At 51.7% G+C, this 14,787-nt stretch overlaps 1 protein-coding gene across 1 annotated transcript in view; it reads right to left on the minus strand.

Moving 5' to 3' along the window:
- The window catches only part of RYR1 (ryanodine receptor 1), a 117,891-nt gene that overhangs the window by 29,379 nt on the left and 73,725 nt on the right, over positions 1-14,787 (minus strand). Inside the window, exons 76-88 of the mRNA XM_038528976.1 lie at positions 13,604-13,655; positions 13,405-13,473; positions 12,166-12,265; positions 11,804-11,883; positions 11,637-11,713; positions 11,017-11,090; positions 10,361-10,378; positions 9,178-9,258; positions 5,342-5,430; positions 5,113-5,241; positions 4,912-5,016; positions 2,752-2,833; positions 1,343-1,530 (exon numbers count right to left, since the gene is read on the minus strand). Of these exons, the coding sequence (XP_038384904.1) occupies positions 1,343-1,530; positions 2,752-2,833; positions 4,912-5,016; positions 5,113-5,241; positions 5,342-5,430; positions 9,178-9,258; positions 10,361-10,378; positions 11,017-11,090; positions 11,637-11,713; positions 11,804-11,883; positions 12,166-12,265; positions 13,405-13,473; positions 13,604-13,655 (1,144 nt within the window). The remainder of the gene's footprint in view (positions 1-1,342; positions 1,531-2,751; positions 2,834-4,911; positions 5,017-5,112; positions 5,242-5,341; positions 5,431-9,177; positions 9,259-10,360; positions 10,379-11,016; positions 11,091-11,636; positions 11,714-11,803; positions 11,884-12,165; positions 12,266-13,404; positions 13,474-13,603; positions 13,656-14,787) is intronic.

The following is a 14,787-nucleotide window of genomic DNA, read 5'->3' on the forward strand; positions in this document are numbered from 1 at the left end:
ATCCTACAGGATATTAAAGGGAATGATGCCACCTCTGCAGCGGAGACCCTGCAAAACACCACCTGAACCAAGCGAGCCAAGCTAAAGCCAACAGCGATGGAAGACCCAACACGGCATGCCACCTGATAGGACGCACTGAGGACACATCACTTCCGTGATACTCCTGCCAAAGACGTACAACCTGAATGGAGCCATGGGGAAAACTCAGGCAAACCCACAGTCTGAAACCGCCTCGAGAAAACTGGTCTCTATTCTTCAAAAATGTCAAAGTCATGAAAGAGGAGGACAGATCGAGGAAAGGCTCGGGATTGAAGGAGGCTAAAGAGACATGGTGTCTAAAGGTGGTCCCTGACCCTGGATCGGGTCCCTTAGCAGAGAAAACAATGTCTTCACTGAGTGGAAACTCAATTAAGATCTGGAGAGAGCAGAGTCATACTGATGCTAAGCTCTTGACTTGCATAGTTGTTCTGAGGTTACGGGAGGGAATGAACTTGTTCTCGGGAGAAACACACTGAAGAAGAAAGGGAGAATCATGGTAGAGCAAATGTGGGAAAAAGTGCACATCTGGGCCATCTGGGTGAAAAGGTGATCAGAGAGTCTATGTATTGCTCTCGCAGCTTCTATATAGGCCATGAGTTATTTTAAAAAAGAAAAACCAGTTAACAAAATGGTAAGGGGGGGGGATCCGGCAGGAATGATAGTAGGGAGCATGTCTTGAGTGCTCCTGTGTCCCAGGCACTGTCCACACACTGTCCGCCTCACAGCAGTCCTGGGAGACAGTTAATGTTACTATCCTAGTCCCACTTCTTAGAGGGGTAAACTGAGGCACAGAGCAGATGAGTGACTCACCCTGGGTGCTGTAGGGACTGAGGGCAGAGCTGGGCTGGGAGGATTGACAGAGGCAGATGAGGGGGCTCCTGCATAAAGCCGGTTCCTGCACTTCCCTCCTAAAAGCCTCATTATTTGACCTATAGTGGTCATCAGTAGCTGCCTCCCCCGTTAGACTATAAGCCCCATGAAGTCAGGGCTGTGTCTGTCTCGGTCATTGCCATGTCCCTGGTACCAGCAGAGGGCTCAGCAGAGAGGAGAAATCCAGCAAATGTTTATCAGCTGAATAACTGTTATCTGTAACGATGATAATACTATGACTATGAATAATGATAATAGAAATAAAGGTTCTCACCTGTGTTAATGCATTTCACCTTCAAGACAACCCCAAAGATGGTGTTATCCCCATTTTACGTGTAAAGAAGCTGAGACTCACAGAGAAGTCTTGCCCAAGGCAGGCAGCCAGGCAGGGCAGGACTGCCACCTGCACCCCACCTTGCCTTCCAGCACTCACCTTCTGGAAGTCCTTCTTGGAGATGAGGCCACGGGGATCAGTGACGTAGTCCTGGAAGGCCTCAGAGCCCACGATGTCCTTGAGTTTTAGGAACATGTCGAAGAACTTGAGGATCATCTCCACGTTGGACGAGGATTCCACGAGCATGTCCACCATCTGCCGGGCAATCATGCCATTCACCACGTTCCCTGTGGGCAGGGGCCTGGTCAGTGTGGCCTGGCAAAGCCTCCTTTCTGGAGCCCCACCTCGTTTGCCTCCTTCTCCGGCTCGGGAGCCCCCAGGATCCACTGTGCTGGTGGAAGCTTCCCTGGCCAGCTCCCACGCCTCCCATCCAAGGACACGGCTCGTTTCCTGACCTGCATCAGCATCAGGTGTGAACCTGGCTGGTCCACCTGGTCCACCTCCCTGAGAGCTGGGGGTGGGGGGGCATCAATAAAGATAACACTGCCAGAAGCTACCAGCAGGTCCCAGAGGCTGTGCCCAGGGCTGTGCCCTCACTCTAGCAGGGGAGGGGTGTTACTGTCCGTGTGTGCAGATGAAGAGGCTGTGACTCAGAGAAGGTCACACGCTCAGGGTTACTGAGCCAGCAAGAGGGTGAGGAGGTTGAAGCCAGAGATGCATGACCTCAGATCTCACACACCCAAGCCTTCCGCTAGTCCTCTGAAGCCAAGCAGGTCCAGAGGTGAGCCAGGTAGGGCCAAAGTAAAGACAGCAGGGAGAAGTGGAGACTGTGGTAAAGTGGGATCCCACCCCAGTCTACAGCAAACTGGCTCCAGCTTCTTTTTGTACCCTTCAATTTTATATATTTATATAGATTTTATTTTATTTTTAAAAATATTTCTTTATATATTTTGGGGGAGAGGGGCAGTGGGAGAAGGGAAGAGAGAGAGAGAGAGACTCTCCAGGACTCTCCCCGCTGAGCGTGGAGCCCCACACTGGGTTCTATCCTACAACCCTGAGATCATGACCTGAGCTGAAATCAAGAGCTGGATGCTTAACCGACTGACCCACTCAGGTGCCCCAAATTGTCTTATTAATTGGCAATAACTTATGGCTGTTTTAAATCACTTAAATCACTAAGCTTTGAGGACACTCATTAGGCAGCAAAAACTGACCCACTGAACAAATAAATACATCAATAACTATTAGGTATATAAACCTTAAAAAGCATCGGGGCCACCCACCTTATTAGGATTTCTCTTGGGATTCAATAAACTAAGGTACATACAGGCAGGGCCTGGCATATAGTAAGTGCTCAATACATTTTTGCTGAGCTTGTTACTGTGACCCCTTCACCAACCCGTTTGACTCTGACACGATGTCAGATGAAGTTGAAGGTTAGGGTCTCCTGGGTCTGAGGGCCATTCCCTGCTTGTCTTTACCCTGCCTCCCACCTGCTGGGTGTTTACCTTCTAGTAGTGACAGCAGCATCACCACCATGTCCTTCTGTAGATCCAGCAGCTCCTTCAGCAGCTCGATCTGGCTGGAGTCCTAGAGACCCCACACCCCGGTTATGTGATGACTGGTCTCTGTAGAGATGCCTCCCCCACCTCCAGCTGTTTCCACCCCTCCCGACCCACCCTGCAGGACCTGAGACCCCTTCTTACTCTCCTCTTACCTCCGAGGGGACCCGAGTCCAGACATGTTCCTCGGAAGCAGGGGAAGGGGCAGAGAGACAAGATTGTGGGGGTGGGGTTGGCACTTTGGGGAAGCGGGCTCAACAAGTGATATGTGGGAGCAAGAGCTGGCAGAGGAGGGGGCTGGGAAAGCAGAAGCGTGGGTGGTGGGTGCTTGACACATGTTTGTTGAATGAATGTGCAATGGAAAAAGCTGGATGCTGGGTTCAGAAGAAAGACTGAAGGACTTGGCCAGGTGGCTTTCAGTAAACAACCTGGGGAGAAGGTGGGGGCTCACTGCCTCCCCTGTCACAGTGCTTCATGTAGGGCCTACAGAAGCTTCCTACATGGTCAGAGACCTGCCTCACGTTCCCTATTTGTATTAGGTTGATCTACGTAAAACTTGTCAACATGCAAGCATTTTTGACCACCGAGTGGTCATTTCATCTGGTTCTACCTAATATAATGGAGAAGGGGGAAGGATACCAGACAAAGGGCATGTAAAGCTCCTCTACCCCAGTGATGCTCCTTCTGGGGGTGCTGATTCTAATTCTTACACAGCTCCAAACTCGGCATTCTGACCCTAAGATCCCAATATACCAGAATCTCAAGATCCTAATCTGGGTGGGTGCCTGTGGTGTGTGTCTGCAGGTGATGCCTGAGCCAGCACCCTGCTTCGCGTGACAATCACACATGCAGGGCTAACCCCACTTTCCTGGTTTGGGGGTGGAGGGGGTAGATGACCAGATCTGGCCAATCAGAGCTCTTTCCCCTGGCCACGGTGATTGGCTCAGGGGTGAGCATGTGACCCCAACAGTCCACTCTGAGAATCGCAGGTCCGAAGTCTCATAAAAGAGGGGTTCTCTGCCCTCCGGATTTGTTAGTGGGGTGCACAGACCCGTGGGGCACCATTTTTCCAGCCAGCATGAGAGCCTGCTTGAGAATGAAGCCAGAGAGAAGACAGGCGTTTGTGCTGACATCATTCTAGGGCCTGGATCTCTGCTGTGAACTGATAAATTCTTCCCCTCCCGCCCCCACCTCAAGCCACCACTTTGCATTGGATTTCGCCCACGCACCCCAGCCCTAGTCCTTGGCCAATGAATTAACACTGCAGGATTGGAAACTCTACACTAAAATACCAATATTCTCTAGACTTTTAAGGTCACACCACCGACACAACTTCGAATGCACTGACACTGCGGAGTGGCATTCCAAGTTGCACTCCAGAGGACACCGGACCGGATTCCTGCCAGCCCCGGTGGCAGCTCTGAGTAGCTAGAAAGAGGCTCCCTCCTTCCTCCAGACGCTTCCTGCTGGGCAATTAGAGTTCAGTATGCAGGGTAGCGCCATCTGCTGGGGAGCTGCGGCACCTATGACGTTCAGGATGTGGACGGTGCAGCCTTGGATGTGTAGACCAGACAGAAGCAGAGCAAACGGACAAGGCGAGACACCGACCAGGCTGCACAGGGGCCGGGGGTTGGGGAAAGGGGAGCACAGGATTCTAGAAATGGGAGGACTCGACAGGGACCTTACATCATGGATGCCCGAGATGGGCGTCATCTGCCGCGGGCCGAATCAAGAAACAGAACACTCCTTCAGCCCCAGCCCCTGGTCTAGAAAGCGGCCCGCTTTCTACCCCCGGGGCGTCGGATTCCGAGAGCGCCTCTTCCCGGAGAAAAGAACACCGACCAATCATAGAGGGGCTCCGGCCGGAGGGGGCGGGGCCTACACATCGGACCAATGGAAGTGTGGACGGGAAGCCAGCCGATTGGTGGTGGCAGAGGAGGAGGCGGGGCCATGCAGAGAGCCAATCCAGAGGGAAGGATGGATTTGGCCACCGCGAGGGAACTGGTCTGGAACATGCCGCGAGGACTTGGGTGCGAAAGTGAGTCGGGAACCGGCCACTTGGGGGATGCCCCGAAACAGCTGGAGGGAGAGCGGAGGGGCCCGCACCTGAGCGAGCTTCATCATCATGTGGGCAAACACGTGCAGGAATCCCACCACGGCGTCCCAGAGGCGGCTGTGCGCCAGGCTCTGCTGGTTCCCGGTGCAGGGGCCCTGAGGGGGGGGGGTGGACAGAGGGCTTCGGTGAGATCCAGGTGGGCTGCGGGGTGTGGGGGGGCCGCCTTGCCCGCCCCAGCCGGCGGACCGTACCTGGATGTACTCAGTGAGGCTGTTGAACACCTGCTTAGCGACCGACATGGCCTTGGAAAAGTTCCTCTTGCCCTGCTCCTCAATGACATCCTTGCCGGAGTAGTACCAGTAGAAGTCGCTGATGGACTCCTGGGGTGCGGGGTGGGGCAACAGGGGGTGAAGGGGTGCTGGGGCCGACCAGGGCCCCACAGTCCCCCACCAGGTCACACCTGACGGCTCACATCCTCACCTGCAGCCGCAGGAGGTAGTCTACCGTGCAGATGATGATGTTAATAGTGGTCGTGTTCCCTGTTTGTGTCCGTAGGTAGTTTTGGAAATCTGGGGAGATGAAAAGTCATTCGTTCATTGAGAGTCTACAGTGGTGTTAGGGGAGGTGGACAGCGGGTCATTTACTCATTTATGCGATGAGTGTTTATTGAGTGCCTGTTGTATGCCAAAGGCATATCATCATCATCGTTATTTATTTAGTCTTTATCCAGTACCTACTGTGTGTCAGAGGAAGGTGAGGATCATTTATTCATTTATATAGTAACAATTTATTGAGGGCCTAATACATGCTGGATATGGTGGAGGGCCAGTCATTTATTCATTCTCTTCCCCCCAAAATCTGTCTCTTGAGTACCTACAGTATAGCACGGGAAAATGGAGATTCAGTCTTCCATTTGTTTTCAAAACTTTTTTTTTTTTTTTTTGTTTTCAAAACTTTTTATTGAATGTCTATTATGTGCTGGGGAAGACTGAAGATTGGTTATTCATTCATTCATTTATCCAACAAATACTTATTGAGCACCTGCCCAAAACCAGAAGAAATAAGCATCTGTCATTTCTTTTGTTCATTTGTTCAATATTTATTTACTGAGCATATACTATATGCTAATGTGAGATGAAGATTGGACACTTACTCTTTGGTACTACAAGTTTATTGAGCATTCACCATGTGGCAGGCACTGTTCTAGGCCCCGGGAATACAGCAGGAAAAGAAAATAAAGTCCCTGCGCTAGGGAGGTTTATATTCTTGAGTAGTAACTTCTCAATCTTTTCTAACAGCAAATTACAGCAAGGAATCCATTTTACATTGAGACCTAGTGCCCCTGTTTAACCTGAAATTATATCCACATATACCTGAAACAAGTTTCACATATGTACCGTATATTCTGGTACTTTCTGTCCTGTGCTAGTCTAGTTAGCTACAAAAGAATTCTGATTTCAACCCACTACAGTTGTAGTCTTCATCTTCTCAACCTCGGCTGAAGATTAAAATCGCCTGGAGACTTTTAAAAAATCCCCAGGCTCAAGCCTCACCCCACACCAATTAAATTAGAATCTCTGAGCTTGAACACTGGGCTTCAGAGTATTTAAAAAATATGCTCCGTGGACATATCAGTGGAATTAAGATGTGAGCCTCTGCAATTCACTGATTCATGAGCCATTGGTGAATTGGTTCCCACTAGTTTAAAAATGTTCTATGGCAAAAAGCCGATAACTGTTACAGCTGAGTGATGGGTACATGGAGACTTATTAGACCATCCTTTCTATTTTGGTGTGTGGCTGAGAAGTTTATAATAATAATAATTTTTAAAACCCCACTGTTTGGTAGGGGTGGTGGTGAAGAATACTGGGCAGAATGATTAGGGTTGTGAGGTGGGACACCCAGGGGGCTGGAGTTGCCCAGAGGAGGAGATGCCTGACTCAGCTGAGGTAGCCAGGGAAAGCTCCCTGGAGGAGGGGACCTCTGAACTGAGACAGGAAAGGTAAGTAGGGTTGGGCTGTATGGATTCCCAGCTGTGTGACCTTGGTCAAGTTGTTAAATCTTTGTGTGGCACAGACTGTGCCTCAGTTCCCCCATATGTAATTTGGTGGTCACAAGAGACCCTACTTTTTTTTTTTTTAATTTTTATTTATTTATGATAGTCACACAGAGAGAAAGAGAGGCAGAGACACAGGCAGAGGGAGAAGCAGGCTCCATGCACCAGGAGCCCGATGTGGGATTCGATCCCGGGTCTCCAGGATCGCGCCCTGGGCCAAAGGCAGGCGCCAAACCGCTGCGCCACCCAGGGATCCCCAAGAGACCCTACTTTATGGAGCTCTTGGGAGTTCTTAATGCCTTGGCATGCATAAGAATTTAGGACAGCTATCTGGTATGTAGTGTTCAATAAACGTTAGCTGTTCTTAAAGGGTCTTTAAGAGTGGGTTGAGCTGCACTTTGGAGCAGTGATTCTCAAAGTGTGGGCCCCAGACCAGCAGCGGCAGCATCTCCTGGAAACCTTTCAAAAATACAAATTCCTGGACTCTACCCCAGAACTACTAAATCAGAATCCTAGGGATGGGGCCAGAAGTCTGTATTTTAACAAGGCCTCCAGGTGATTCTGTGGCACGCTTAAGTTTGAGAACCACCCTTTGGCAAATGACTGAATCATCAAATTATCAAGGCAACAAAAACAGGCTTCTGCTAAGTCCTTTTAACGTTTATGGCAATGTCATGTTGCACATGACGGGCTTTACCCGTCCTAGAAAGGTTCCCCCCTACCAAAGTTTTACTGTCCATCTAATTTCTATGTCACAATCACTGCATCAGGCTGAATGCCCATTTTGCCTGGTTGTACATTACAGATGAAGATTACACTCAAATTTTATAAGCAAATGTACACAATTCTTCTCAACTCTCATTTCTAACTCCTTTGTGTTAATTCAGATTGGCCCACATGCCTAAATGGGTACATATACAGCCCCCCTCTCCTGTAAAGAGAGAGAACTGAGAACTGTCAGCTGAGAACATGGACATAGACAAGTACAAGAAACAAACCTTTTGTCTACTTTGAATGGTACCAAATACTCAAGACATGCAAGGCATCTGAGATTTGAAAGCTATTTCAAATATTTCTTTGATTGGGCTAGTAAATGAACCCACGCATTTATGCAGAGGACTGGATTGCAAATTTGGTAGGGGAGAGGAATTAAACCCGTTAGAACATTCTCGTTTCCAAGAAATCAGAGATCCAGGGAATAAAACTCATTCAAAACCCCAAAGACTGATTCTACCTCAGTTAAAAATTAAAGAGAGAAAATCCTAGTCCCATGGCACAAAGGTATTTCATAAACCTTGAAGGAAAACCAGCTGTGGACATAAGAGCTTTTGAGAGTGCAAAGCAATGGATCACACTTTATCCGTTGTGGAACAGAGGAGGGTGAAGATGAAAGGAATTTACAAATGAGTTCACCTAATGAACACCAGCCAAACGAGGTGCAAGCTGTGTGGAAGTTAGATTTACAATTACTTCCATTCTAGTGCTAAAGGTTAGTTTCTGGGCAGTCTGTGGTTTCACAATCATCTGCTATGTGTCATAACCTCAACCTTGAGACTGTGCATATTTGTTATAGGAAACAGCCTTGGGTAGAATGTTTGTTGTGCATTATTTAATGTTGTGAGCTATGTGTGCAACACGGGTGGTTATATTTTCTCATCAGTGATGTGTTTCCTTAGCTTTCTGTGTCATCCTTGGCACATCCTCTGCCTGCACCAGAAGGAAAGTTGGGGAAACTCTTGTTTAGTTTGGGAAAGGATCTCTAAGGCCTTCCTCTTGGCAAAGTATTTTATAAGCAAAATTAAGAAGTGATTCTGATAAATTCATTTTAAAATGCCATGCGGTTTTTGCCCCCTTTGCAGAACCAAAGTATGGAAATCTACCACATTTACTTAACTTTTTGGTCTGCTGCTACAAAACGCCTGTGGTGGAAAAAAAGGCATGTGGCTAATTGCTCATCTGCTCAAACTGATTGGGGGCAGGGGGTGGGGGGCAAACTGGTTTTGGGCGGATTGCTTTTGGGGGATTTGGCCTGGCCAGAAGAGGGGCAAGTGAAGCAAAGTGGCTAGATTGCAGAAATTAGAAAAGCATTTAGGAAGGGGGGTGGACAGGGCTTGATAAAGGCTGAAAAGGAAGGATGAAGGACAGTCGGGCCAAGCGTGGGTGGTGAGGCCACTACTGATAAGGGGTGCAGGGCTTGGTGATGAACTCAGGCAACCCGGGCCTCCTCTCCCCCCTCCCCCCGCCACTCCTTCTTCCTCACCATTATTGTGCCCCTCACACAGCAGTTGCAGGAATCGAAACAGGTCTTGGGTGAATTCATCATCTGCCATGACCTTCTCTCCTGGTGGGGAAGAGGGGGACAGCGCCCAGAAGGGGTCAGACGCGCCAGGACAGAGCACACGCATGCACAGGGCCCTTGCACACTGCACACGCATGCACAAAGCGCAGGGAGGAGCAGCCGCCACTTCAAAGACGCTGTGAGGGCCCCGTGCATCCACGACACCAGGGAGGCCCGGCTTCAGAGTCATCGGGAGATGAAGACCCGAGGGCCCTGGGTCATGAAGGTGGGGCCTCAAGCGTCTTTCTAAACATCAGGGTCCCACTGACGTCACCACTTGTGAGCTGTCAGGGCATGTCTGCCAACCCCGCAGAGGTTCAGGCTGCTGGGGTCTCCCTTAGCCCCCATCCAGGGCCTGGGGGGTGGGTGGGAGTGGGGGTTAATGGATTAAGGGGATCGGAGTCACTTTCACGCAAAGGCTCGGAGCGGGAGGGGATTGGGCAGGGAGTGGGGTCGCAGCCAGCCAATTGGCTCAGATGCCTTGAAAGCAGCCAATCCGGGGGATGCGAGGGGAAGGCGTGCAAACTTGGGCCAATCCGAATGGGCATCTGAAAGCAGCCAATCACCGCGGGCTCTAGGGGCGGGCAGAGAGAGAGCGGGCCGCTGGACAGGGACGGGCCAATCAGAGCAGGCGCGGGGGAGGCACGCACACCAATCGGAGTGGGCGCTGGGGGCAGCCAATCCGGTTGGCGGATGGGAACCGCAGCCTTGACCAATCTGGGGTCGCGGGCGCAGAGAGCAGGCGGGGGGGGGGGGGGGGGGGGGGCGAGGGGCGTGGGGACGACCCCACCCCGGGACTGCGAATCTGGGTCTGGAAGTCTGAGAACAGGTAGCCGGAAAGGGATCTCTGCCATCTCCTCTAGCTTCTTCTTTACACAGTGAGAAACAGGCTTATTTATAGAAGGTAAGAGACTTGCGCATAGTCTCCCATGTTGTTGGTGGCTAACCTGGGACCCGAATCTCGGGCTCCGGCTCAAGACCTTGCGCGGGCCTGGCGCCCTGGATGTCCCAGATCCTCAGCCCCCAGGTGGAGGGGGTGCTTGGGGGGGTTAGAAGGGAGGGGGGCGCGGTAGCACAGCAAGGGGGAATGGGCTGGGGGAATTACCGTTCTGGCGGTTGATGACTGGGGCAGCCAACAGGATGGGAGGAGGAAGCAGGAGAAGAGGGAAAAAGAGAGACAGGAAGGAGACAGAGAGACAGACACGGAAAAACAGTGACACAGTCAGGGACGAAGACATCAACACGGAGAGAACAATCACAGAGAATCAGAGCGATGAGGAGACGGACGGAACCGAGGAAGAGTAGGAAATGGGGATCAAAGCGGAGGGAGAGAAAGAAGAAGGAAGAGAAAGATGGGCAGGTAGAGGTGGAGAGGCAGGAGGCGGGGTCGGGGCAGAAAAGTTAGACACGTCACAACACGGCAAAGAGGAGACTCAATTAACCCGGATTAGGGACATTAATGAGAACAGCAACCAGGGTGGGAGACGCGGGGCATGTGGAGGGCGGGGTCCGTGTGGTGATGGGGGGCGCAGGGTGGGGTTGGAGAACACAGGACGGAGGGACAGCTGGGGGTGGGGACCCTGAAGAGGGAGGCTCTGGAGGAATGTGCAGGCAGGATTGGGGACCACCACACAGGGGGGACCTTGGGGATGGCCGCGGGAGGGGGTGTCTGGGAGGAAGGGAGCTCTGGGCAGTGTGGGCGAGGGGGCGATCCGGAAGGAAGAGGACGTCCCAGGAGAGAAGCCCAAGAGAGGGCCTCACCAGTTCCATCCTCGTTCACCATGCCCAGCCCCTCTGCCTTGTTCTGTCTCTCGAAGGCGTTGAGATCCAGGACGCTGGGAGAAAGAAAGGAAAGATAGGGAAGATGGGCTAAGGCCTCTGGCCGGCTCTTCCAGAACCTTCAGGACCCCCTCCCCTCCCCCGGATCAGGTGGAGCGCCACAGTAAACCATGCATGAGCTGAAATCAAGAGGAAGTGGAAACAGAATTGGGAGAAGCCACGTGGTGGCAGCTGTCAAGTGACATGGGGCTGGGATGAAATATGCACAAGCTGGAATCAGGAGGAAACAGAAACCCTCAATCAGCAAAAGGCAGAGGGGGAGAGAAAGTCTGTTGACAGAAGAGAAGAAAGGCGGACGGTAGTGGTCACATGAGCGGGGTCATCAGAGCCCCAGTTCCCTGCTGCCTGAGAGCCCCTTGAATTCTCTACCACCTTCTGGTTCCAGCTGCCCATTTTTAAAGCCTCTTATTATTGTTATAATCACCTCCTCGGTATCTGAGCTCTTGAGCTCGTTTGAGGAGGTCTCTGTTCCTGGAAGTCGTACGGGGGCGAGGCCACAGCCACACCAAGTGGCTTAACTGTGACATGTCCACTAGACCCACCTGCACGTTTGCATCAGCGCCTGGATACTCTGGAAGAAGCCCACTTCCTTCTTGTCCTTCAGATAATCCAGCATTTTCTACAGACGGGGCGGGAGGGGAGGGGGAACTGGGAGTCACATGGGAGCCTCCCACCCCTCTTAGCCCAACTCCCAAGTCCCATCTGTCACCTGTTGCACATCTGCATTGCCTCCATTGAGGATGGAGATGCCCAGCTTCAGGGTGGAGGACACCATGGCACCCGTCTCTCCTGGAGGGGGTGGGGGGCAAAAGATGGCCCGCTCAGTTTGGGGGCTGTGTTTTCCACCCACCAGAAGACCGCGGCCCCAGGGTGTGGGGAGAAGGGAGTGACGTAGCACCAGGGGGAAGGAAGAGTGAGAAATTGCAAGGCAAGTGGAACGTGCGAGGGCTAGCGTGAGAAGCACAGGTGTGCAGGGTGGGAGCATGCGCCACGAGGTCCACAGGAGATGGTGGCCTAGGGGCAGTGGGGACAGGGCGCGTGTGCTCGGGAGGAGTGCCTGTGTGAAGGCACCTTTGCAGGCACTGATCATCTGGAGCACCATCTCCGCGGCTCCTCGGTTGTGCAGTCGTGACTGCTGGTACAGGAGCCTCTGCTTCTCCATCTCTTTCTCCTGCAGCAGAGCCAGGCCCGCAGGGCCCAGTGAGTCCCGGCTCACCAGCCCGGCCTTGTCCCCTCACAGCCTCATCCCTCACCCCTCCTCACCCCTCCCGTCCTTTCCCCTCCCCAACCACGCCCACTGGCTCATTCCTTTAATTGTGAGCTCCCTCTATTCCCTGGCACTGAAGTCCATGGTTTGTCTCTTGTGCTCAGTGCAGGGCCAGGCATGGAGCAATCTTAACCTGGGCCCATGGACCTCCAAGGGGTCAGAAGATAAAATCTAGGAGGTCAGAGGTCTGTGAACTTAGGTAGGAGGGGGAATAACATGTATATGTTTATCGCCCTCTGACTGCAACATAGCATTTCCTTCCATCGTGGACGAGGACATAAATCATAGCAATATTAGCAGAACCCGTGGTGGGTCATCAGTTAGAACCACAGATGTTTCCATACCACATTATTTTTGCAGCCATCTTAAAATATTGCTTATGTTCATCATTATTACTCATCAATTACTGTAGCTACTGGATCCACTGTGAGATTGTATCATTTGATGGATGGATAAAGAAGGGCAGGTATTGCTGTTAACCAGGAATGGATGGGTTAACTATGGCTTACCAGCTCTTTCTCACTGCCTGGCCTTTGCATACGCTGTCCCCCACCCCCCCAACCTGGAACACCTTTCTCCTTTTCTTCATCCAGCACACTCCCTCTATCCTCCTGCTCAGACATCCCCTCCTCCGAGAAATCCCCCTGACACCCTTCCCTCCACCCTTTCCTCCACCCTTCCCTGACACCCTCCCCAGGGAGGGAGGGACCTTGCTTGGGCTTCCAGAGCCCCCTGAACTCCCCCCTCATGTCCCCCTGAGCTGCTCTGTGTTCCCCAGCCCTGACCCCTCTGCCCATGCCTCCCCCATCCTGCCCTGCCCACTTTGTCTGGGCTCTCCTTATCACCATCGTGATTACTCTGCTGTTGTCTGGCTGGTGTATCTGTCTCCCCAATGGACTGACAGCCACTGCTGTGTCCCCAGCATCACCCAGCACAGGACTGGGCCCAGAGCACTACTCTGTGGACACACAATGAATAAATAGGGCAAGATGGAAGCCAGGGTCCCTAATCCCATTCCTCAGGGACCTCCTGACCCCACCTACCTCAAAGGAAACCTCAACTTCCTCCTCTTGGGCTTCACCATTTTCCCCTCCTTCCTCCAGGTGGCAGCTCTGGGGATGGGACATCAGTTAGGGATGAGGTCAGTGCACAGAGGAGATACCCCAGTCCACCCCCAGCCCTTGCAGTGGCCAGGCATTGCTGGGAAGAAGGGAACCTGCCCTGGATGGGGCAGGGTCTCACCTTTGCCATGATATCGGCATACGCCATATACAGGTAATCCTCGACCAGTTTGCTAAAGAAATAAGGGGGGAGATAGTCAGGGCCCAGTGGAAAGGACCCCCAACCTATATCCGCTTCCGGTATTCCTTTGGAGAGCCACCCCTCCCCACACTCAGGCTGTGTGGTTCAGGTGGGGTAGACTGTCCACTGCCAGAGTGGGCGGGTGATGGAGGCTCAGCCAATCACTACTTTCAATCTGCTTGGCCACAGCAATAGGTACGAGATGGTCATGGGCTTCATGCTGGTCCCCTGGAATTCATTCTGGAAGTTTTGCTGGAGCTGTTGGTAGAGGTGCTTCCTTTCCACGGGGGTTGCTAAAATAGTGTGATGGACGCCTGGAGCTTCCAGCGCCATCTTGTCACGTGTTGGCTCATTTGACACCTTTGATCAACCACTTTCTTGGGTGTCCTTAGTAGCAATAATGATAATGATAATAATAACGGAAGGAGTGGCCAATGCCTACTGTTGAATCTAGATTAGTCACTATTCTAAGTGCTTTATATGTCTTAACAAATTAAGGATTTATAATCCTTAATAGGATCACATAGGTAGATTAGATAGTTAGCCTCATTTTACAGATAAGTAAACTGAAGCACAGAGATCTTCTTGGCCAAGCCACACAGCTTGTACTGTGATTGGAACCTGCATAATCTGGGACGCCTGGGTGGCTCAGCAGTTGAGTGTCTGCCTTTGGCTCAGGGCATGATTCCAGGATCGAGTCCCACATCAGGCTCCATGCAGGAGGCCTACTTCTCCCCTGCCTGTGTCTCTGCCCCTCTCTCTCTCTGTGTCTCTCATGAATAAATAAATAAATCTTAAAAAAAAAAAAAAAAGAAACCTGCATAATCTAACACCAGAGTCCTTGATTTCCAAAGGATAGAAAACAGGACACTCTGCATCCCAGTCTCTCTTGTAGCTCATGGTGGCCTGATGTCAGGATTCTAGCCAATGAGCTCTGTGCAGAGGCCTGGCAAGGAGAGTTGCCCCTTCTTGGATAAAAACGATCTTGATCTTGATTAGAGAGGGGGGTGAAAAAAGTCTTTCTCCTTCTTTCTGCCCGGCCTGTGGTCCTGTCTGGAAGATCCACAGTCCATCTTAGGACCACAAGACAAAAGCTCAGAATGTCAGGGCAGAAAGCCCAAGTG

The sequence above is a fragment of the Canis lupus genome, chromosome 1, assembly GCF_011100685.1.
Source record: "Canis lupus familiaris isolate Mischka breed German Shepherd chromosome 1, alternate assembly UU_Cfam_GSD_1.0, whole genome shotgun sequence".
Taxonomy (NCBI): Eukaryota; Metazoa; Chordata; class Mammalia; order Carnivora; family Canidae; genus Canis; species Canis lupus.